At 49.9% G+C, this 25,312-nt stretch overlaps 3 protein-coding genes across 3 annotated transcripts in view; 2 read left to right on the top strand and 1 right to left on the bottom strand.

Moving 5' to 3' along the window:
• Positions 1–1,422: 1,422 nt before the first annotated feature.
• On the bottom strand, positions 1,423–18,127 carry LOC122368982 (gamma-tubulin complex component 3-like). Its single transcript, XM_043343328.1, has 18 exons — positions 17,902–18,127; positions 17,330–17,508; positions 16,984–17,106; positions 16,451–16,565; positions 15,975–16,073; positions 15,498–15,616; positions 12,631–12,825; positions 11,788–11,997; positions 7,523–7,659; positions 6,961–7,112; positions 5,999–6,191; positions 5,470–5,674; positions 4,932–5,058; positions 4,488–4,585; positions 3,923–4,054; positions 3,416–3,535; positions 2,974–3,114; positions 1,423–2,624 (listed from the first exon to the last, which is right to left on the bottom strand). The coding sequence occupies exons 1-18, from the start codon at positions 18,035–18,037 to the stop codon at positions 2,454–2,456; spliced, it is 2,652 nt and encodes an 883-aa protein (XP_043199263.1). The 5' UTR covers positions 18,038–18,127; the 3' UTR covers positions 1,423–2,453.
• Positions 18,128–19,235: 1,108 nt separating this feature from the next.
• On the top strand, positions 19,236–19,646 carry LOC122368913 (insulin-like growth factor-binding protein 7). The gene has a single exon (XM_043343236.1). It carries the CDS (start codon positions 19,236–19,238, stop codon positions 19,644–19,646), a length of 411 nt encoding a protein of 136 aa, XP_043199171.1.
• Positions 19,647–21,173: 1,527 nt separating this feature from the next.
• Positions 21,174–25,312, top strand: part of LOC122368974 (glutathione hydrolase 1 proenzyme-like) — a 28,510-nt gene continuing 24,371 nt past the window's right edge. Inside the window, exon 1 of the mRNA XM_043343318.1 lies at positions 21,174–21,401. Within this exon, the coding sequence (XP_043199253.1) occupies positions 21,394–21,401 (8 nt within the window). The 5' untranslated portion in view covers positions 21,174–21,393. The remainder of the gene's footprint in view (positions 21,402–25,312) is intronic.

Raw genomic sequence — 25,312 nt, 5'->3', positions numbered from 1 at the left:
CAAGAACATTTTTCTGCATGTTCAAAACTGAAGGTAGGCCTCTGACAGCTCTTCCCGCGAAACTTTTTTGGGGGGTCGAAATTGGCAAACATGACGTCAGTCTGACGTCTTTTTAGCCAACCGATCATAGCCTTTGGAAAAAATGGCCACAATGTGAAAAAATGATGTCCGCGGTCCTGAAAGTTTAATGACGATATCTGCAGTAGTTTAGAAGATCTCTAACGGAAAAGAATAATGGGGTACGGCCCCACGGGGCCGTTGCCCCCCCCCCCCTCCCTCCAACCCACCAGGGGCGAGGGTTTTAATTTTCAAAGTCCTCAGGCCAAGAGGGCATATGCCTGTCGAAATTCGATAATTGCTAGATATAGTAACACGGTCTCACAGAAGTGTTTGCATAACTTGCAGCATTTGCAAAACTAGAGACGTGTTGTGAGCATCGTGTAGATATTTGGTAGTCTACATTGGTCTCACAGCCCCGTCCACCGCTATCACCGACATTTGTTCAGCCTGCCGGCCGGGGAGAGTTTTTGTCCCACTCCTGTCACCCGCCGGTAACGCTGTTAGCCACCGACGACAACTCGTTAGAATCCAATAAATTCCGCGCCCGAACTGGGACACGTCTTCATCAGGTGTCTCTGGCGCGTCCCTGAGACCCGGTGAGGGTCAGGGCCGGCCCGAGCCGCCTCCCCAGGGACGAGGAGGGTCTGACAGCGCTCGGAAGCAGCTCCAGCACCGCCGAGGCCTGGGTCAGGGCCACCCCGGCTCTCCAACTCTCAGCGGGAGTGTGCCGACGGGCGGCGGGAGGAGGGTTGTGGGCGGTGGGCGGTGAGCGGTGGGCGGTGCAGACGACGGTCAGGGTCTCCGCCACCCCCGCCGCCGCCAACCAGCCCCACCTAGGACACCCGAGACGCCGCGGTGTCGAGGAACCAGGTCACACACGCCATCCATGACTGCCGCCGGCGGCCGGTGACGCGGCCCGACGGATGACGGCGGTGACGCACACGATGACTGTGCACGGCCCGATGACGTCCGTCGCCGGTCTGTCAGCGAGGTGACGTTTTATCGCCGTGCACATCACGGGAAGTAGCTGTGAGAGGTGACAGTGGCGAGGGGAGCTCGCGGGCGGTGACAGCGAGCCGCTGCCGCAGCGCCGGCCGTGTGGTCCACATTTACATCAGACCCCATTCATTCCCAAAGAAAATGCCAGAATTAGACTTGATAGCGGGCGATTTCATCAGCAGTAGCTAGCTGACAGCTGGTTGAATTATGTGCGGAAGCACATTTCGCCAACAAATGGAGAGGACATTTGCCCGACACGGTAAATAGAGCATGTGTGTCACGCAGGAAACCTCAAAACAAACCATTCCTTCTTCACCTGACAAATCCAAATTGTTTCATCTCCCGTCGGCGCACACAGCTTGCTAGTGAGTAGTTGATTGTGTTATATTTGGCCTCTAGTCACAATGGATGGCATAGTCACAGTCACATGTGAAGACAATGAGCGAGCGGGTTAATGCCTTGTACCGACCCACCCCACGAGCATGGCGATTACATGACACTTGACGTCGTTCGGACAATAGCCCGAACTCAAGCAAATTCACACCCATCCCTCAGCTAGCTCATACTTAACTCTCAGCTACCTCGCACTCAACTCTCAGCTACCTCGCACTCAACTCTCAGCTAACTCATACTCAACTCTCGGCTAACTCACACTCTGCGGCTGCTACTGTCCAGCTCACGACACCAGACACGGCTAACTCAGACACGTCAACTCAACTCCGCGCCCTTGTGGGCCCTCTCAGACTACAGAGCTCGAGCCGACAGAGCTGCGAACAGGGAATGACTGGCTCCAGCCGGCCCGCCGGAGACACCCGGCAGGTCGACCGATCTCACAAATACGCGACAGCGCGCTACATTATACGTCAGTCGGTGTTAGCGTTAGCTGGACCGCTCACCTCCGAACAGGGCAGACACATCTGCCACCAGCATCGCCGTCACGTGACGACGCGTGGCTCACGCCTCCTACACAGGCGCCGCCCGAAAGCTTTGTAACAAGTCATGGCTAGCTGCGTGCCGCGCGACGCGCTGTACCAGGCAGCGCTCGCGACTAAGGCTGAAGCTATGGCTGGCTGAAGGCTGAAACTATGGCAGTACGGCGGTAAATTGTCGATGGATTTACACGTCCACTGCGACCGTCTCCAACCTTGAACACTGCTGAGCGCTCACTAGGTTATAACGAACATGGCTAAAAGGTGGCTGTCTTGAGACTTCCTACCAACATACCATAGGTCGGCTGCAGCGAGAAAATCTTGTCACAGAGACCAGCCTGTGTGACCTGACGAATCTCCAAGCACATGATGCTCCATCTTCGCCATCGCGACATCCCTTCCCACATTCCGACCCCTCAATCAGCTCGTCCCCTTCCACAGGGAGCCCACCGCTCACGGTCTAACCTAGAGTCGTACTCCGATGCCGCTCATACGCCGATGGTGGTAAGTGAGTGGCAGTGACAGACGCGAGTCTTTGCTGCGGTAGTGCTCGTTGAAGTCGAGACGGAAGCTCAGGTACTGCAGGCTCAGGTCCTCCTGAGAGGACAGCATCATCAGGAAGCCGAGCACCATGTTCTGTCGGGCGGAGGGATAGATGTCAGACCACGCAGCAGCTGAGATGCTCCATTTGTTTACATCAGGGAATTGCTAACAGTTTTGAGTGAGAGGAGCCAATAGATGGGTATGGCGAACGTTAAATTTCTCAACTATTACATGCGTCATGGGCACAATACGTGAGTAGCAACTAATGAAAAGAAATTATTACGATTATTAAAACACTGACGGTGTGAAAGACCGACTAAAGACAGGAAAATTACATTTCGGTACGCTGTTTGCAGACCACCGTACCTCTTGTCCTCAACCAGCCTACAGTACCGTCACTATATCGCTCAGCGCGCCCTCAGCGTGTGTCCTCCCGCCTCACCTGATAGCCCTGTGTCAGGTTCTGCAGCTGCGCCTTGGTGGCCGGCAGGAACGCCTTGCAGAACTCCCTGCGTCGCTCCGTCTCAGCCGCCTCGTCAGCAGAGGTCGCCCCGTACTGGCCGGCCTTGGTCCGCGCGGAGATCTGACGATGGGACAGACATAGGCGGTAGTGGTCAAATGAAGATTGAAAATGAAAATGAACAAATTGACAGCAGCAAGTTGCACACTGTGATGCGTATTCGAAACCTTTCTGGATTTAACGAATGGCTTAAGAAGTGCTTGTAAAACAAGCAGCTTGAATCGGATGATGAAATATCAAGTGAATGACTAGAGCACCGCTGAGTGGCCTGCCTGAGCTCACACTAGCTCACGTCGACCCCCGAGTCCCCGCCTTCAAATGAAGATGTCAGTCTGTAAACAATTTACAGTGTACACCCGCGTACCTGCGCGGCGTACTGGGCGCGGCGCGTCAGCTCCTCCTCCACCCGGTTAAACAGCCGCTCCTGCAGGATCTGGAACTGCAGGATCAGGTCGTAGATGACCCGCAGCTGGTGCAGCATGTCCTGCAACATGAGTAAGTCAGTGGGGCTGCTCGAGATGGCAATACACAGCATTCTTATGGCAGTAGGTTCACTTCACGCATGACACGGGGTTGATCTATCTATACGCTTTCGGCAAACACTTAGCTGGAACGAGCGTTTCGAAACCTAAGGCAGTCGATCGGCTGTTTCTGAGAAGAAAGCATTTAGTGATCAGGAAACTGATAAAAACAGCTCCCAAAATGAAAATCGGCACCACAAAACACCAGCTTATCCTACCACAGTAACTATTATGCCATCATTCCCATGACAGCACCACAACATACTTCCCAATACCATTGGACAGTGGTCCCCAGACGCCGCCCACCGCAGTCTCTGCTACCCCGTTACCCCACTACCCCTCCCACTGACCTGTGACCGGTCGTCCATGAGCGCCCGCGACATGATGGTGCTGAGGAACTCGGTGTGCGCTCCGATCACCTCGTCCAGACTGGCGGCGCGCTTCACCTTGGTGGTCAGGTCCGCCCACGAGCACTCCATCACCTGTGGAGGAGGGGAGGGGGGAGGTCAGCCGGCAGAGGTGGATGGACTGCGAGAGGTCCACCAACTGGGGGGACGGTCGATGGGGAAAAAAGAATGAGGGAGGAGTGGGCGGTGGTGAGATGTGGAGAATCGTTCGAGAAGAGGGGATTCCAAACGGGTTATCTGGTCACCTCCCGACAAAAGACTGGTCCGTGGCTCATGGTACTCACTGGTTCGTGTTAAAGACGTTCCACTACAAGGGCACATGCCACTAGCTTGGATGCGACGATCAAATTGTAAGATCTGACATCTCTGAATTTCCGAAATGAAGTTCTGAATTTGACCGGATTACATTCTGGCCGTCCTGACCGGGTGGCTAGATAAATGGTATCCTACATGGTTAGCTAGCTGAACTAGGTTGCGGCCACCCACCGGACTCCAGCGGGGTCCTCACCTCGAATGTGATGTAGTAGGCCAGCTGGTGGATGAAGTGGACCATCTGTGAGGTCAGCACGTCACACAGGTGCAGCACCACACTGGTCTCCGTCAGACCTGGCGGTAGGACGGGGCGGGGCGCTCACTCATAATGAACACTCGCACTACGGCCTCCGTAGTAGTCTATGACGATGGTGCGGGGGATAACTAGGCACCAGCAGGAAAACAAGCACTTAACGATATCCATGCTGAGCGGCACATTCGCTCATAGTCATGTCGCTGAAAGTAACTCAGGGCCTTGCAAATGTTTATTGAAACATTTATTAAAAACCTAACAAGTGAAAACATTCGTCGAGCCTCCAATATGTCGTGATACTGATCCTCTCTTGTCGCCAAGTCCTAAGCTATACTACAGCCCTACCGGACCGAAGTCCCCTTTCCCACATTATTCGCCACAGCTCACTTCTGGTCATTTTGGCGAGCAGCGTCTGTCGTTTCCACACGCCGGACAGTACAAACTCCATCCGCTTGGCCCGCCACAGCGCGTTGAACAGCATCAGGTAGTTGGTCATGCAGTGGGGCGTGAAAATCTGCCGAAAACACAAACACGCAGTTCAGTGACTGAAAAGAGGCAGTGAATATGACATTCAGCAGTTTTAGATACAACGCTGAAATTGTGATGGTTTCAAGCGGTATGCCGTAAAATTGTTTTCTACAAATCAACATTGCTTCAAAAGAATGTAGAAAGGTAAAACCAAGATCTAAGGAACAACAGTGACCAATATTGTCAACACGTATTATATCAAGGTTAAAAAACTTATAACCGGGATAGCATCGCAAAACGATAACACAAGTCACAAACACACAAAACAAAACTCAAAACAAAAAACGCACACCAATACACACCTCACTGAATTCACTTACCCACATATAAAACTCGTATTTGCGCCCTCCAGCACCCCTCCCATCTCGCCCCCGCTCTATAACACCTGCCGTCTCACCGTGCGGATGGGTCCGTCCGTGTGGTAGTCGAGGCTGAACACGTCCCATCCCGTGTCCCCGGGTGACACGCTCAGCAGCATCACATCCAACCGCTTCAGCACGTCCGCCTCCTCGTACTGAGCGTTTGTGGCGCGGATCGCAGACTCCAGGATACCGTTCAGGTTGTGCGGGTACAGCGTCGTGGCCGGCTTGCACAGCTCAGGTCTGAGAGCGGGGAGAGTCCGAGTTAGCCGGCGGAAGGTTGGAGCTAGCTAGCAGGGGACTGAGTTACGTCTTGCTACGAGTCCAAAATAGAGTAAGCTTTCAGGTAGATTTACTCTGAATGCATCAAACACTACTTATTAGGTACTTATTATTGTCTGAGGTATAGTCACCATTCACAGCTCACGTCATAAAAAGTATATCATTTCCCAGCAACGTACTCGCGAGCTTTAGCGAGCGTTCCCGAATTTATCGTCCACATACTTGCTCTATTCGCTCAAGCCTCAGAGCTCATGAAATACATACGGTACGGTACGGTCGACTCACTCAATGAGCTCGAGCAGGTGGCGGATGAAGTCGCCCTGGCCGAGCAGCAGGTAGCGCCGGATGGCCTGCAGGTTCTCCAGGAACTGGTACTTCTGACACATGGTGTCCAGCACATGCCGGGCCGTCTCGCGGTACACCGAGGTGATGGTGGTACTGAGCTCGCCGGTACCGCCCTCCTGGTACAGCGCCTCCACTGGACGGATACAGACAGAAAGACAGGGTACTGTACAGCGCCTACACTGGACAGATAAGCACAGATAGACCCCCTGTCCCCTGTACTGAGCTCGCCAGTACCGCCCTCCTGGTACAGCGCCTCCACTGGATAAAACAGAACAGACAGACAGGGTACTGACAGTACCCACTGGACAGATAAGCACAGACAGACGGGGGTACTGAGCCCCGGTACCGCCCTCCTGGTACAGTGCCTCCACTGGACGGATACAGACAGACAATGGTACAGCGCCTCCACTGGACAGATACAGACAGACGGGGTACGGTACAGTGCCTACACTGGGCAGACAAAGACGGACAGACAGGGTACTGACGCCTCCACTGGACAAAGAAACACAGACAAACTGAGCTTGCCGGTACCATCCTCCTGGTACAGCGCCTCCACTGGACGGATACAGACAGACGGGGTACGGTACAGTCAACAGTGCCTACACTGGACAGACGCACGAACGGGGAAGATGATGGACATTTGACAAAATGAAAATTGAATGTGGAATGTGGAAAATAATCACCTTGTGAACAAAACGCAGACAATGCGCAGGCATAAGATCGTTGGTCATTGGCACCCGAGCGAGATGAAAGGAGGCACCTCACTCAGAAATAGAGCTCGCGAATCGCGATTACAGCTTACGCTTCCTCGCTTACAAATAATACCCGCTCTAACGAAACCACGACAATTATCTGTCGTCACTGAGTGAACTGTGAAGCCCGAACTGCAGCGGCTCACTAACCGTTGATGGCGTCGAAGGTGGCGCGGAGGGACTCGATGCCGCGGATGCCGCTGTCGTCCCTGCACACCTGGCGCAGAAAGTTGATACTCTTCCCGGTGGCCAGTATCTGACGGGCCTGTTCCACCGTCAAAAAACTGGGGATCTGAGAGTCCCTGTGTGGGAAAAGAGCACACAGACGGGCGAATGGTGGTGTTAGCTGGCATGTCAGTCATCAGAAACGATCGTATCACGAAAAAGGCGCGTGCGAAACTGCCACAGCACGCATGTATTTGATAAAAATGAGCACCTACCACAGCTTGCTGTACGCGAGCGTATTCAGCCGCACAAATCCACCGAGCGAATTATAGCTGAACATTGTAAAATGACCCGCCCTCTCTTCTACACAGCTGTGAGTCCATAAAATCACACGAGTTCACCAGCAAATCATTGGCCAGGTTCAGTTTTCGCCTCAGAGTCGATGGTAATCGTACACTCACTCAATTGGGCTGGTGCCTGGTACTTGCACCCAAACTTGCACCCGATTCCCCCACTTAGATGGACATTTGCACCCCGATTGACCCACCTGAGTTGGTACTTGTCGTGCCAGAGCCGGTCGTCTGTGACGGACGGATCGGCGGCAATAAACAGCTCACTGTGCCGGTCCTCCAGCTCACCGTCAAACATCCACTGACTGAGCATCACAAACAGCGGCTCACACGTCTGTGAAACAAACAAACATCCACTGACTGAGCATCACAAACAGCGGCTCACACGTCTGTGAAACATCCACTGACTGAGCATCACAAACAGCGGCTCACACGTCTGTAAAACAAACATACTGACTGAGCATCACAAACAGCGGCTCACACGTCTGTCAAACAAACACAAACATCTACTGACTGAGCATCACAAACAGCGGCTCACACGTCTGTGAAACAAACAAACATCCACTGACTGAGCATCACAAACAGCAGCTCACACGTCTGTGAAACAAACATACAAACACACTGGCTGAGCATCACAAACAGCGGCTCGCCTCACGTCTGTCAAACAAACACAAACATTCACTGACTGAGCATCACAAACAGCGGCTCACACGTCTGTCAAACAAACACAAACATCCACTGACTGAGCATCACAAACAGCGGCTCACACGTCTGTCAACAAACAGAGACTGAGCATCACAAACAGCGGCTCACATGTCTGTGAAACAAACACAAACTGAGCATCACAAACAGCGGCTCACATATCAGTAAAACAAACACAAACATCTACTGACTGAGCATCACAAACAGCGGCTTACACGTCTGTCAACAAACAAACACACTGACTGAGCATCACAAAGAGCGGGTCACACGCCTGTCAACAAACATACAAACAAATACACAGTGACTGAGCATCACAAACAACGGCTCACGTGTCTGTGAAACAAACATACTGACTGAGCATCACATACAGCGGCTCACACGTCTGCAAAACAAACATACAAGCACACAGACTGAGCATCACAAACAGCGGCTCACATGTCTGTGAAACAAACATACTGACTGAGCATCACATACAGCGGCTCACACGTATGTGAAACAAACACAAACACAAACATCCACTGACTGAGCATCACAAACAGCGGCTTACACGTCGTTTCAAGATTCGAGAATAAAAGAAAGAGTCCTCGCCAGGTTGAGGCTTGGACATACACAACTTACACACCGGTTTCTAATTCTCCGAGCACCCCCACCAACATGCCCACACTGCACCCCACACACATGTTACACCATACAACACATACTACTACACTGCCCACACCTCCACCATCACCGGCGTCACATAACTCAATACATTACTTCACATGGCCTCAACCTGGATCTCCCCACTCTCTTGGGAGATGACCACCCACTTCTCCTCGAAAAACTTTTCGCATTCCTCAAGGACGCGCGACTTCTCCACGAACTTTAACCCCCCGGCCTGGCCTAGTGCCAGAAACTTCCTCCTCTCTGACATTCATCTACGCCGTTTTCTCTCCGCTGCGCCTCGGTTTATTTCTTCGTTGATTGTATGTGCTTGTGATTGATTTTCCATTCTTGCTTAAGGTGACTCCATATTGCACGCTCCGATCAGGTCGATTGGGCCGAGATCGTTGAGCGTCAACACCGACTGGGGGCTTAGCTTTTACTGCCTGGCCTCCGGGTGCCCTTTCCCGCGCGGAGTCACCTCCCTGTCCCTCTTCGTCACCCTCCTACACATTAGCTTAAACGATACAGGGTTTTTTCCCCGCGCTATTTTGGCTTCAGCGCGGGGTTTTTCCCTTTGCAATAGGCGCCGGGTTTTTCAGTTCATAGAACTTTTTCCCTGGCTATTACACCCCACAACCGAACACTGACACCTTGCACAAGTATGACTGTGTGTATGAATGTTAATAAATACATGAACCAATGCTGTGTTTTCGGTTCCAGCACCTTCTTTCGGCACTTCGGCAACAAGTAAGTACTCCCGTTAGCTTTGCCACACCTAAGATAGGCTCCCACGTTATTTGCTCCCGGGTTAACATAAACCGGTTTAACGTAACTTTTGCATCCCGGCCAAAATTGCCGGGTTAACTGTCCCACCGCTCGAGACTGGCACTAGGCTGGCCGAGCAAAAAAAAAAAAAAAATGCCGACAAACGCGCTCCGCTCACGCCCCTAGGCCCACCACCAGGGCTGCGGAGTCGGAGTCGGAGTCGGAGTTGGAGTCGGTCGGAGTCGACAGTTCTGCCCGGAGTCGGAGTCGGAGTCAGAGTCGCCAAAATCTTACCGACTCCGACTCCGGAGTCGAAGTTAACGCTGCATGGCTCAACGTCAATTTGATTTGGCGTTGAGCACCTGTTTGATTGACGATACTGCGCTCGAAATTAGATTTTGTCGAAAAAAGCCATTTTGCCGTTTTGGACGAACGTTTTCAGCGACAGAAGCAGAAGACGGTGAAGTCCACAGAGCCTGCTTCTTAGTTCTGCAAGCTATTTTTAATGCATAATTGCAACGCATAGCCTTGAAACGCACAAGGGATGGTTTCAGGCAAGATAAAAACATCTCCGTTATGAACTTCAATATCATGATATGGATTTTAATAGAACCTTCCGGAGTCGGAGTCGGAGTCGGAGTCGGAGTTGGAGTCGGAGTCGGAGTCGATTTTTGAAGTCGGAGTCGGAGTCGGAGTCGGAGTCGGAGTCGGAGTCACCCTAAAATCCATCGACTCCGCAGCCCTGCCCACCACTACGGAGCATCGTACTTCTCTATTTTGTCCGACAGGCATGATAATACAGGTCGACGTAACGATCCTTCTAAATGTAGTCAGCCCTAGAAAATCACGTTTACGCCATTTATACGAGTGTGCTTATGTATGGCACTGCAGACAAGGAAGTCACATGCCACAAGTCTACGATGCGCTACTTAGCTCGAGAAAATCAAAAATCCTCCGGGCCGGATTTGAACCAGCGACCTATGGATGTCTGATGTAATCCCCTACAGTCCACCGCTCTACCAACTGAGCTACCAGAGGAACGAAAGTTGACGGGCTGACAGAACGATGATATCGAAATATCAGGATGTGGAGCACATTGCTTTCACTCAGCCAGTCATCATCAAGCCTTGCCCTACTTTCACGGTCTAACGGAACAAGTGCACGCCACCACCCGGCCCTCTGGTAGCTCAGTTGGTAGAGCGGTGGACTGTAGCGGATAAGGTCAGGCATCCATAGGTCGCTGGTTCAAATCCGGCCCGGAGGACGTTTTGCTAGTATAAAAAAATGAGGGGGGGGCAAAGTTTTGCTCCAAATTGTTATTCTCACTTACAGGCTTTCACCCAACTTCAGTACAACACAGAAAACCGTATTGGGCAAAAAAAAAAAAAAGAATCAAACATGATATACAGAGTGTCGGCAAAACGACCCACATCATTGCCATGAAAAACAATTATTTAATTAAATGATAGTTTATCGTTAGGTACTTACAAAATTATGTTCCGTTACTTACATCACCAGCTATTCGCCAGTATTCGATGACAACTCGATAGTTCAAAGATGATTCTATTTGCAAGTTAAAATAAAGCTGTCCCTGTGCGCAGACTAATCGTAACGCTCTGTACGTTAAAAAAAAAAACAAAGAAACCATCTAAGCGGAGCAAAATCAGTGAATAACGGATTTTGTCCAAAATCGCAATGTGCCATATGGACAGATCCCACAATGGAAAACAGCGCCCCCTAGGTTGTACTGTGGTTGTACTCTAGCATGGTACAGCAGCGCCATCTAGCCCCTGCTGGGGCGGCCCCTCAAGGTATGCAATTACTCCATAGTCCAAGAGTATGTTGCATTGCATCCTCCACTAACGATTACGAGCCCCAAATTTTCTACCCCAATGGACTGTGCACCCCAAGCACCCAGCTCGGTCAGACTCCAGTAGCGGTCAGCATATCTCCCTGACTGACTGTGCCCGCTCAACTCCTACCGAAGCCAGTCTCCGCTGCCGTTCACCGTATTTACCGAGGCTATACGAGTAGAACTCCGCAATCTGACTCTGTGCCCACTCCAACTCCAAAGCCAGTCTCCCCTCCTGCTCCCCATATTTCATACAACAGTGCCCCTCAAACTCCTACCTATGCCAGTCCTCCTGCTCCCATTTACCTGACTCGACTGTGCCCCTCCCACTCTCACTAAGACCAATCTGCTGCACTCATGGTCCCCATATCTCCCGACCCCACTGTGCAAGATTACTTTACTAATACTACTAGTACTGTGCCCCTCCGGCGTCTACCTTTACCATTCCACTCCGCTCCCAATATTTCCCCTACTGACTGCGTTCCCTCCTTCACCTACCTTGCTGAGCAGGTGTCGAACAGTAGCCACCAGGGCCGGGTCACCGTGACTCAGGTGCCGGTGTAGCACCGAGGCCAGAGCGCCGCCCGTCTCACCGCCGCACGCATCCGTCAGCGACGCCAAGAAGCGCATTTGGAAGAAGGGGTCGAGCGTCCACACGTTCAGCCGTCGGAGGGTGAGACGCTCGCCGTCCATCTCCCCTCCAGAGAGCTGACGGAGGGGAGGGGAGGGGAGGTCAGTATGCGGGGTGGGGCAGGGAGTAGAACAGATACCTACCCCAGGTGAGGGCGGAGCGGGGAGGGGAGGGCAGTATGAGGGGTGGGGCAGCGAGAAGAGCAGACACTTCAGCTGGGGGAGGGGAGGTCAGCACTCGGAGTGGGAGAGGAGACAAACCATAGAAAACGACGGGGTAGGTACGGGGGAATGAAAGAAATAAACCCCTGTAAAGAGATGAGGATATAGTAGTGCACATAACCTGTAATTCACAACGCTGAAAGAACGTGAACATTGAACAATGAGCAATATTGAGAGTGAGACAAATATATCTGGCAAGCAATAGTGAAAGATGGATTGGCACGGGCTTAGTCAATTTCGACCCTAAGACACCAGCGGCCAGCCAGCGGCGGTAGCAGCACGGTGTAATACACTTAACTCTCCATAGTTATGGAACTTCGCCGGCCCGAACTAGCAGCAGCAGCAGCGAGCCACCCCACCTCCTGCTCCCGACAAACATGCGGACGCGGGTCACCCCAACTCTTCTCATCTACTACCTGCGACAGCGGGCCACCCCACCACCTCACCCCCCGACTAACCAGCGGCAGCAGGCTACCCCACCCCTCTCACCTGCGCCTCCATGAGCGCGATCAGCCGGTAGAACTGCTCGAGCTGCTCGCGGAGCACAGAGGCCAGGCTCTGCGCGAGCAGGCCGGCGTCGGGCCGAGCGGCTACCGAGCGACAGAAGAGGCGCACGCGGCTGTGGAGCCAGCCGAGCTCCACCAGCCGGAGCACCGTGCACCGAACACTCGGGCTGATGGTCACCTGCAGAACACATTACGATATAGTACTCACTGGGGCTGATCGTCACCTGCAGAACACATTACGATATAGTACTCACTGGGGGTGATGGTCACCTGCCAGAACACACAGATACGAACAAACGCACCGCACGGTACGGCACGAACGGTACGAACAAACGCGCCGCATCTTTACTTATTCTTTGTATATATTGTACGCAGTAGCACGGCTTGCAATGCTGGGTAGCGCAAACAACAGCGAAGAGCCAGTTCTAAAATGGCTTAACCCGCGACCGCCTGGGGGGTCGGATCCGACCCCCCCCCCCCCCCTCCGTTTTTCTTGAATAACTCAAGAACCGCTTACGCTATCAACTTGAAACTTGGCATACCTTCTCCCCCATCAATTTGACGTCTTCTATGTAATTTTTAAGAAAAAATTTCCAAAAAATTTTGAGATATATCGATTTTAGTGATGTAACTACACGGCGTTTTTAGTCAAAAAGTGGTAAATGTTTAAAAAATCGCCAAAAATCAGGGTTTGAAGCAAATTGCAAATTAAGGACATGTATAGACGCAGCTCAACGAGTTCTTTAAAATGGCTATCTCGGATTTTCCTTAAAATGCGTTTTTCACCCCTAAAAATTCAAAAAATTACATTTCTTGGAAAACAGCTAATAAAATCCAAAATTTTGAGAATTTCCAAAAAACCGGAATATATGTTATAGAGCTCTATTAGAACATTAGATGTCCCAAATTTCAACTTTCTATCTTGATTTTTGACCCCCAAATTGTAAAAAATAGCTCCAACATGCATAGGGCATGGTGACGTCATAAGCATTTTCGTGAATTAGAGGCACTTCTGAACATCGCATGTGAAAACAAATGGCACCACTAGATTCCTGGGACAAAGCTCGTCTAGAAAAGTGCATTTTTATGTCAAAAATAAAAAGTTGAAAAATTGACCTTTTTTCTCAGCCCTCGTATGGTATAAACAATTTTTTATGCTTTCAATGCACATTTATCACCAGCACAGTGACTTGGGGTCACATATAACCATTACCATCGGATTCGGCGTGAAAAATAAGCCATAAAACATGTGTCGCACGCCTATGTAGCAGAAAGTGAAAACCGTGACCTTTCGTGACCTGACCTGACCTTGACCCGTACTTAGTATGACCCCTATACGCACATGGTACCTTCACTAGGCCTTTGAGGTCATTTTTGGTGAGTTTCGAGCAGCAGCTATCGATTCCGCTGTCCGTAAGCCTAATCATGCAAAACCCCAGAATTTGACCTTTGACCTGACCTTGACCCGAAAGTTGACCTCAATCTTAAAATCTTAAGAGTGCTTTGGGAAGGTCTCGTAGAGACCTTTCGAACGCCGCCTCGCGGGGCTCGATGCGACCATTGGTTCTCGAGATAACAGGGGGGGTCGGATCCGACCCCCCCCCCCCCCCCCAGGCTGTCGTGGGTACGGAAATAGCCCAGGCGGTGCCGGGTTAAAACACAGTCAAAGAGACGATTGTACCTTGTAAAACAATCAAGAAGATATGCTTCGGGGTCTCTGAAGCCATGTCATGAACTTCGCATTCCTAAATATCGTGATGATTTCCCAGAGTGCTACGTAATTTGTGACGATCTATATCATCCGATGGTCGGCAATAATGATAGCCTGAGCCATTGTGGCTTCGACGTTCATAATATACACCTGAAGTTTCGGCAATAATTGAAGTAGCGGCACACTGAACGGTAAGAATTATTGTTATGGGTCCATTTCGGTTGTGATTAGACTCCTGCGATGCATCTGCGGCTTTCACCACTGCACGACGGCTGTAATTGCAACTGAAGTTGAGGTGCATTGCAAACGCACTTAGAAGAAAAAGTAAATCATTCCGAATTATACCATGGGCACTATGATGTGGCAATGCCTCCTTTGGCACCGAAAATGGGTCAGCGGCGCCGACGAAGGGGAAATGCATTTATGACAGCACTAAAGTTATGAGCTCGGAAAGTAAATGAGTTTCCAACAAAAACACTCCAACGCAACTATACATTACGTGATTTGTGTTTCAAGTCACCTAAAAATCCGCACAAACCAGGGCTGCGGAGTCGGAGTCGGAGTTGGAGTCGGTGGGAGTCGACAATTCTGCCCGGAGTCGGAGTCGCCAAAATCTTACCGACTCCGACTCCGACTCCGGAGTCGGAGTTAACGCTGCATGGCTCCACGTCATGCACTGCACCTGTTGAATTGACGATACTGCTCTCGAAATTAGATTTTGTCGAAAAAAAATGACCACTTCGCTGTTTTAGACGAACGTTTTCAGTGAAAGAAGCAGAAGACGGTGAATTCCCCAGAACCTGCTTGTTAATTCTGAATATTGTTTTTATGCATATTTGCAACGTTAAGCCCTGGAACGCACAAAGGATCGTTTCAGGCAAGATAAAACATATCCATTATGAGCTTCAGTATCACGATATGGATTTTATAGATCCGTCCGGAGTCGGAGTCGGAGCTGGAGTCGGAGTCGGAGTCGATTTTTAAAGCCGGAGTCGGAGTCGGAGTCACCCTAAAATCCATCGACTCCGCAGCCCTGGCACAAACGAAAAAAAAAACGTTTCTGAAATGGGCTCGCTGAAGATATACGAGCACAGTTTTCCCAGTAGAGCCACTAGTACCGGCTTTGACCACCGCCTGACCTTTGGGTCGATGGAGATGTGGTCGCGCTTGGCGTCTGACTTGAGGTACTTGCCCTCGACCCCCTGGAATGCATACAGGACCTCCCGCAGCAGCACCGTCTCCGAGAGCTCGCAGCGGGCTGGCGGCGAACGGCGTTCAAAGCGTCAGGAGGGAGGCGTGATCACGCGGAACGAAAACGACCAGCACGCAAGCCATTCACGAAACCCGGGAAAACAAATAATAATGTCCGTTAACAGTTAAAGCACCCCCAACCCAAACCCCGCTCAGCGGTCGGCCGGTTCACTCACTGGTAAAGAGCGGCGATTTGGGCTGAGATTACAGCCCCATTCCCGCCCGCCCCGTTCACTCACTGGTAAAGAGCGGCGGTTTGGGTTGAGATTACAGCCCCATTCCCGCCCGCCCCGTTCACTCACTGGTAAAGAGCGGCGGTTTGGGTTGAGATTACAGCCCCATTTCCGCCCGCCCCGTTCACTCACTGGTGAAGAGCGGCGGTTTGGGCTTGTGTGGCAGGCCGTTGGTACCCGGCTGACCGCCGCCGCCCCTGGTCCCGTTCCCCACCGCAAGGGTGGCTCCGCCTGTTGATAGGAGGCGCGTAGTGTCACCGCACTGCGGCTATATCCGCCGAACGTACCAGCAAAACGTTCACGGAACAAACAAGATAGGGTTAGAGTAGATATGAAATACGAGCCCGTATTGTTACTTAAGCGAACAAGTGTCTGGAAAAGTAAAAGCACACACAACATAGCAATAAAACGATTCCAGGCTCCAGTTTCCATCGAATTATTTCTTCGATTTTTCAATTTGGGATTTCTGATTTATTGTGAATTTGTAAATAAACAAAACCGTGATCCACATGACCAGTGACCACCCTCCGTTCTTTTCCACAAAATGTATCACACTGTCAGCCCGTCCCTTTGTTCTCGCCCGATCCGGACGTAGGTAGAAGGATCACCTTTGCTCTGGTCGCCGACAGGCAACAGTGAAGGTGCCGAAGTCAGGTCAGATGACGAGACGAACCCGCTGGTGGCTGCGGACGTGTGTCGGGCCTCCGACCGAGCTGAGCGCGCCTGCGGCCGATGGAGCGAGCGAGTCAGCACTCACGGGAGGTAGGGCGGGGAACGATGGACTGATTGAATGGACCTTTTCAATGAGGGAGTGATAACTGCAGATGATCAAATCAAAGTCATGAATAAAGACCGCAAAACTCCAACATAGGTACCTATTAGATGCACGATCACAATCAAGATTGAGAATAATGACAAAAAAATGAGCTAGCAACAGTGTAGCGACAAGAAAAAATGACACAAATAATCCATAATCTTGCTTCTTATACACACCCTCATTTTCAAGTGTGTAAATACATATTGTGCAGGCATGGACCTACTTTCTCCAAGTTTAACTGCCTATTGTTAACCTATGATACAGATCGTTCAAACAATATGTTTGTTCTGCTATATAGCAGTTCCACAGGAGTTGGCCACTGACCACTGCTGGCAGGGAGGTGACGGGAGTCAGGCGCTGGAACACAGCTGGCTCAGCATGGTCCGTCTCCAGCCGACTGAGGTGCAGCAGGAAACACAGCACCGATGCCTGGCTCTTCAGCACGCGCTGCAGTCAAAGGGAGGTCAGAACTTACAGCATACGAAACACAACACAGAAAACACAGCACAGACACCTGGCTGTTCAGCACTCGCAGCAGCCAGAGAGGGGACTAAGAACTTACAAAATAGGGTCATACTGAGTTCACTGGGGAATCAGTTGCATTTAGCAAGCAGCCTGATCCTAGCAGCGCTCGTATCCAATATGACACAAAATGGGGTCTATGACTTACACTATGCTGAAGTCTTCTGAAGAGATCACCAAATGCCACAGCATCTCGCTCTCTTCCATTTTTGGCGAGCAGTTTCTTGATCTGCTCACCAATGATGAACATGTTGTACTCCTTCTTGGCCACTCCATCAGCACTGGAGAGCTGCAGAAGAGCTCGGTGGAAGAAGGGCAGTACATCATCTGCAAAAAATAGGTACACCAGTAGCATAAGCTGTTTGTCACATTGTGACAGCAATAATCTTCCAGTGAGGCAGGTTGGCTGAAAGCTTCAGAAATGGACAGATGAACTAACCAGACAGCAGACTAGGATGGAGACATAAAGGACACTCAACTAGTCTACAGACTGCAATCCAAATCATGTCTCATGATTCTGATCTATGTTTAGCCAGCCAGTAGAGCCTGCTTCAGCTTACTACAGGTGTAGAGCAAAAGAAAAATGTCAAAAGCAGTGAACGACTTAGAATTACTAGCAGTATGCTATGTTAAGTTCAAGCAAAAATGAATGTTTCAAAGTTTCAATTCATTGTTAATTCGTGATTTAACATTGAAATCGCGATCAAAACTTGAACTTACCTCCTTTCTTTCGAGTTATTCTGGAGCACAGCTTGTGTAGGAGACCTGTTGCACTCACATCATCAATTGGAAAATTTTGCATTTTTGGTGAAACACGTTGGTGAGCATTAATTGTAAAAATTGGGAGACAACTCATAAAATTGTCTTGAGACCGCCTTTTGTTTATTTTCGTTCATAAGTTTTGCGCGGTGAAACGAAATATTACCGAAATTGACGCCTGTGTGACAAAAGAGGAAGAAATCAAGGTATGCGACTACTAATTACAAAGGGTGACAGCAGCATGTTTTCGTTCACATTTCAAATTCAATAAAATTATAAACATAGGCTTGATGATAAAACACCTTTTATAAAAATGCTAGAAAATGAAGATAGCTTCAATTTAAGCCTACTTTTGAAAAAAAAAACATTATTGAAAACACTAGAGAATAGAAAGCATGATGCAAGTCCCGTAGCCAAGTCGGTAAACACTGTATTTGCAACAAAGAAAAACTGTCGATTGCGTTTCTCGCCAGCAACGCTCTAACTTTATTACCTCACGAGTTATGTGCCGAGTAGTCCAAAAATGTTCAAAAGCGGAAATTTGACAATTTGACCTGTCTTTTAATGAACCCAGTGCATTGATATGAGAACAAGAATATCGTGTTGGCATAGGTGCAGTCCACAGCAGAAGTAATGTGTGGTTGCAGTCATGGGTATGTTCTGCTTCTGAAGCCTAGGAACGATTAGCCTGACTGCAACGAGACTTTAAATGTAGCTTACATGTATCTTCACCCTTGCAGCTACAACTTTATCTATTGACGTCTTCTTTTCAATCAGTCCGCATTTAAAAATCGTCGGTCAAAGCCATCCGTTGAGATTGGTAAAACCACACATTTGACATCACACTACTTCAGCGGTGGGCTGTAGGCGTATGAAAGTATTCGCTGTGAACTATCGTTTGCTATCCTGCGCCATTTGAACTCAAGTTTTATAGACAGTCAGTTTGCAGGGCGTGGCCAACTATGAAATAACTAGTTAACGTTACGTCCCCGTGACTTGGCAAATGGCAGACCCCCAGCCATGCACGGGCTAACCCCTGTCCACCATGGCGAACGTCAGTGAAATTCAAGGTTGACAGCTCACATTTAGCCACTCCGGCCGCTGATATACGGCTAGAGCTGCCCACGTGACTTTTGAAACCTAACATGTCACTCTTTGAAACGGACACGTCACCCGTATGTCAGTGCTCTGAATAAAGCAGCGCACTGCAGGCCCTTACACATACCACAGGCAGTCGCCGTCCGAACCGTCCGTCCGTCCGTCCATCCGGCCGTCCGTCCGTCCGTCCATTCGTCATGCACTGGACCCGTCCCGGCTCGGCACTGCTGCTGCCGCTGTGGCTGCTGATGGTGTTGACAGTGATGGTGGTGCCTCCGGTCTGCGGCCTGCGCTGCCTGCCCTGCTCTCACCCGGACAGTCCGCCGTGCACGGACGCCACCGAGGCGCAGTGCGCACCGCTGGGACGCCAGAAGCTACCCTGTGGCTGCTGCTTCGTCTGCAGGAACAACGCCGGCGAGCGGTGCGGTGGTTCCTGGGGTATGTTTGGCCAGTGTGGCACCGGGATGGCCTGCACCAACGGTAGGTGCCGTCTTCCGAAGCCCCAGCTGGTGCCATTGAAGCCGTTGAAGCCAGACGTCTGTAAAGAAACGACGCCAGGCGCCACTGGATCAACCTTTTCGTGCATCGGCCGCGAGAACCTGCACTAATGTCAACCGTCCATATACGCCATCGACAGCAAGTGCTAACTAAACTTAGCTGATGCCTGACCATCACTAAGTAGTTGGCTGACCAGGCAGCACTTCTAAAACGCTGAAAAAGTAATGCAAGAGCCAAGAGGGTTATAAACATAGGGCCAAAATAAATTGATCGGAAAGTGCATGTTATGTATGTCGAATTGAACAATTTCGAACACTGTGTGAATCGATTGGCGAAAATACACTTTTCAGGGTGAGCTTGTTTTCGTAAGGATATCGTTCAATTAGGGGCGAAATTCAAATGCCGAAGAGGGTATCACCATGAGAAACATCCTTTGGCCTATTGTTTGTGTTCTAGCACTTTTGCGGCTATAGGGTTCAAAGGTGGACCAAACTCCGAAGCCCGAAATCGATGGTCTAGTAATCATCTCATACAATCTACTAACAATTAGGTACAATTTACAACCTGACCTGAAGACGGGTCGTGAGTGTGACCCGTGTGACTCACACACCTCTTCCCTCCCCTAATGGCCACCAGTGTTCCTCACTCCAATGTCATGCATCACACGGTGACTATAAATAATGCAACAGTTCCATGTTATTAAATTACACGCGCACATACACACATGACACACACGGGCACTTGTTTGGGACCGACGGTAGGCTAGTTGAGCCGTTGCACCTACGATTGTGCAGACTGCGGCGTTCGTCTGACAACAATATCGAAGAACAATCGGTACCAAGCTAGTGGACGGTGCTTGGTGCCACTGCTGCCCGTTGCCATCACAAAGGTAAGACTCGGAGAGAGGTGTAAGGTAAAATAAGATTTGTTTGTTTGTTTTGTTTTGTTGGGTTAGGCCCTTTCGGTCGACAAGACCATTGCAGAGCCGGAAGGATGATAGGAATTAGGGGGAGACATTGGTCTGGGCAGGCACCCTAGTGAGTCGCCGGGGCTGAGCCCGTCCAGAGGACAGGCCACCCAGCCCCGAGGCACTCACTGCACCCGGATACGGGGTGCGCTCCCTCAGGAGCAGCGGTGCCGCTCCAAGGCAGCAGCCCGCATGAGATAAAGTTGCCTGTCCAGCCCGGAGGGGGGTTGTGGCGTGGAGGAGAAAGATTTCAGTATCCTGAGGATAGAAGCATGGAAAGGTGATAAAATAAGACTCGGCGAGTAAGTGTTATGTTATGTTACGTAAGAGTAAGACTCGGATACTCGTTGAGACTTGTTGGAGTTACTTAGGTGAGACTCGGTGAAAGTTGGTGCTTATATGAGACTTGGTAAGACTCGATGTGACTCAGCGGTATTGTATAGGCTCCTCGGGGAGAGACTGCGAGTATTGGTGTCTTGGGTGAGACTTGATGAGCTGTACCTGGGTGGGAGACTGTGGGAACTGGTGTTCAGGTGAGACTCGGTGAGAGTCTGTGCAGATTCCAGTGACAGTGAGTCGGTAAATCTCGCTGACTCGGTGGGACTCGCTGAATCGGTGACTCGGGGGAAGTCCGTCCTTGACGCGGCTGCCGCGCAGCGCGGCGCTCACCGCCGGGCCGGGCTGCAGCCCCTGGCGGCGGCCGGTGCCGCGTCTGGTGGCGGCGCCGGCAGGTAGCGGCGCGGCGCGGCGTCATCGCCGTGCGGCGGCCAGTGACGCGGCGGCCGCCGACCGGCTCTCTCCTCCCTCTCCCGGACTGCCTGCCGAATCGGTCAGCCGCCGCCGCCGACTGCTGACCGGGCCGCGGCCAGGCGCACCGCACAGCTGCAGCCATGCTAACGTGAGTGCTGGGGTCGGGACGGGACTGTCACCAGGGAGGGTTGCACGCATCAGTCTGTACACCTGATGTCAGTGGCGTCGATATTGTCACGGCAGTGAGGGACGGCCGGTCACGTCCGACGCGCGTGCTGATTCCTGCAATGGCGTTCCGTAAAGCGACGGTTTTTCGTTGACCTTTTGACCGACAGTCAGCGAACAAAAATAGCATATACCAACGTGACGTTTTGCACCATAAGCCTGTGCTTTCAACTGCTGCTTGAGCTTTGTTCATACGGGAGCCGCAACATGAAGGTAAACAAACGTACGAACTTAAATGCTGGCTGTCGAGAATATTTTTATGGCAGGCCAAGGGTATTACTTTATAACGTATTCCATGGGGTAAGAGCACGCACCAGCTGAAGAAAGCACGTGGTGACGTAAGCAGCTTTCGCTGATTGTGGTTCTACGGTCATCCAGCCAGACACTGGACTCCTGTAGGCAATAGACATTAATGTAAAGTTTGGGATCGCATCAGCCGACGATCATCCTCAGTTCTCAGTGCATTCCATCATCAATAAAATGTGTCATGCAGTGTTTTGACTTTTGACTTTTCTATACGACATGTTGTTGTTTCGGCTATAAAAGGTGTTACCACTATACTCTGAGCGACTTGTTTAACGTTTTTTGACAGCCGGATAGGGTGAATAATGAAATGAGCTGCTCATTGTGCTCTTTATTTGTTTGAACCGTGCTGTTCAAACAAATAAGAGCCGTGCTGTTATGCAGAGTTTCATTAGCAAGACCGAAGTATGCATGTGCTTGTGAGTACACATCTTCATTGTGCGATCAGTTGTACTTACAAACGATATCGGCGCTACAAACGGTATGCGCTTTAGGTAGGTATAGGTACTTCCACGGGGGTTAAATACAGTAATACAGGGTTTCTTGAAGAAAAAAATGCCCATGAAAGCTTCAATATAGCCTGTACTTCAAAATAAATCCACTTCATTTTCACTCAGTGCTATCCTAAGGCATTGAGAACTGAATTGCGGAATTTTAAGCGAAATCGGTTCATTCTTATCGCTAGTGCATTTAAAAAAAAACGGCCAAAAAACGAAAAACTGTGATTGTGCGCATGCAAGAAGAATCCAATAAACAAAACCAACAGTATTTCCGCTGATAGACCCCCACCGAATGCTTCAGTGCAACTGAGCAAACAAAAAGCGATGCATCAGCTGGGCTTTGCAGCAGTGCTTCACTGTTCTTCAGCGCATAAGGTGTTTGAAATGCTGTCCACATTTGTTCAGGCAGTCGTGCGTGCATTATTGGTGCGGTTTGGTCATGGCTTTACTTCAGTCTTTCCTTTTGTAATGGGCTTTGCTATTGACAAGCTTGGCTGAGAATTCGATTCCCGATCAACAATGCAGCATTTGTGAACACGCGTTTTCCTTCCACATGTTTTTATGCAGCTTGCGAGTCCGCATACGGGTCAAATATGGACGCTTACCACGGTGGTTTTTAACTTGGCTTGAATTGGCGCAAAAATTGAACGATATATTTGACGCCCACCATTGCTGCTAAACACGACCGATGCACCTAAAACTTTGTCCACCTTCTTCTCATTAGGTACGTACATCGTCAAAAAGTCGTAAAAGACTCAAACGAGCTGAATAAAGGTAGTACCTAATTTTTAAAGCTTATTTGGGCTAACCTTTTTCGGAACATCTTGGAGGTAAGCTGTTTGGTGATAGAAGCTCCGACAAGTGGTGGTCCTTCCGTTCATTTCAATAAAATAGCCCAGTTAATGCCCACCTATCTACATATTACAAATTTAAAGCCCCCACTTTGCCCTACTCGTGAAAGAAACCTACAGGGCTGCATGACTACGTTTCTTTTTACTTTGTATAAGTTTATTCATCATTACATATGCATGCACTTCACTCACTAATCTTGCTGATGGGATTGGCTGATATGGTGTCCATCGCCTAATGGTCATGGAATCAGACAAAGGGGGAAAGCATGGCGCTTTCCGATTTTGTTTCTCATTAAATGTCTCTTGAGCGGCGATGGGAAACTCTGGACTTCGAAAGTAAATATCCATCCGGTGCAACCGTTAGGACTGCGTCGTGAAAGGACGTGTGCACTGCTTATAACATTTTTTTCATTTCACATTTCATATCCTTGATACAAACACGCAATAGGTTTGCTTAAAACTAACTATGCCCGCCTTCCCATAACTCAAAAGCAGCTATAGCGCTAGCGAAGTGGAATAAAACCAGGGAAAGTCATCAGACATAAGCATTTCAATAGTGCAAATTTATCAGTTTCTTATGCAAGTCACCGTTTTATAAAGTCCAGCGATATCTGCCAGCGTCGAACGTCTTTTGTAACACGGCCGGCCACGGTAAAAAGTCAGCACCACACGTATCTCTTCAGATTCGTCTAAATGTCCCCAGAGCTACTCCTCTACAGTTCCGGGAAAAGGATAAAAAAAATCACATGAGTTAGGTGGGAACTGTACTGGGGCGGGTATAGGCACATATACGGATCCTGAAAGTTTTTAATGCAGCGAGGGTTATCTCCCTAAAGGGTTTCTACGATTTCCAATAGTTCATCTAATTCGCTATCGTTCGCGTTGCTATGCTTTTTCAAGCTGACGTTTTATGATTAAAAAAATTAAGTTGTTAAATTCAAATAAATTAAATTAAACACTTTAATTTAATTTGCTTGTGTTATGTTGTATTTACGAGAAAACAGACAAAGTTTCGGCATTTTCAGATGCTGTGAGAGGCGCAAATACCCAAATGGTTCTCTCCTTGGATCGTCAGTAGGCACTGGGCAGGGAAGACATGTGTTCCCACTTCCCAGCGTTCTAACCGCCTCAGCCTCGCGTGTGCCTGCATTCACAATAGGTCCGCGTGTTTTCATGATGAAGAATCGATTGCTGATAGCTCTATTATAGTCATAGTGACATAGTGAGTTCTGACGTATACGTCACAGTGCATGAACAGTCTTCATTTGAAGTACACGATTATGACCCGACCTTTGCCACCAAACAGCGGGATGCTTCAGAGAACAGAGGGATGACAGCGGCTGCTTTATCCGATATCTGGAAGAACGTTGGCCTAATCATGGAGTGTGATAACGCCCAATCACCCTTCGCCATTTATGCCCTCATAACTTTGCAATGAACGCCGCGAAAATTAAGAAAATTCCAGGAACTTTCAACATATCTTGTTATTGACGCTGATTGATGTCAAATTAGCTTTAATTTTGCTTTTGCATCGGAAAAAGATAATGATTAACGCCAACCTGTTGGGGGTCAGTTCAGCACAAGCTCACTAGGAGTCCGATGAAATATAGCTGTTACAGGCAAAGTGAAAACTCGGGCATTTTGCAAAATGCCTAGGCAATTTGCAAAATGCCTGACCGGCCAGGCATTTTGCAAAATGCCTAGGCAGTTTGCAAACTGCCTGACCCACCAGGCATTTTGCAAACTGCCTGAAATATTTTCCCAGGCATTTTGCAAAATGCCTGACATCAAACTCGCACCAGCGGTGATGTAGGGGAGAACGGGGAGAGTTGTATCATGTCCAAGTTGTATCAGGGCGAATTGTGCCAAACTTATCCAATGGATGGCGCTCGCGACACGACCAGCCGACGAGGTTTTCCGGGCGCCATCTTTTCCTGTTCTGTCTTGTGGCTGAGTGGACGCGTCTCGAGGTGAGAGCCGATTTTATGTTTTTTTAATGTCATTCTAAAAAAATAAGTTGCAAGAAAATGTGTGTTTTGGGCATTTAGATGTGCACGAATTTGAAAGATCTCCGTAGCGGTGGTGAGGGTAGGTTCTAAGGCTGCGTGAGTGAAAACTGATTTCTCCAGCTGTCCGCTGTTTTTTGAGCACGAGGATGTTTTTTTCCAAGATGGCGGCTA

This window comes from Amphibalanus amphitrite, unplaced genomic scaffold (genome assembly GCF_019059575.1).
Source record: "Amphibalanus amphitrite isolate SeventyFive unplaced genomic scaffold, NRLGWU_Aamphi_draft 000033F_arrow, whole genome shotgun sequence".
Classification (NCBI taxonomy): Eukaryota; Metazoa; Arthropoda; class Thecostraca; order Balanomorpha; family Balanidae; genus Amphibalanus; species Amphibalanus amphitrite.
This window is presented reverse-complemented; position numbering and strand designations above follow the sequence as displayed.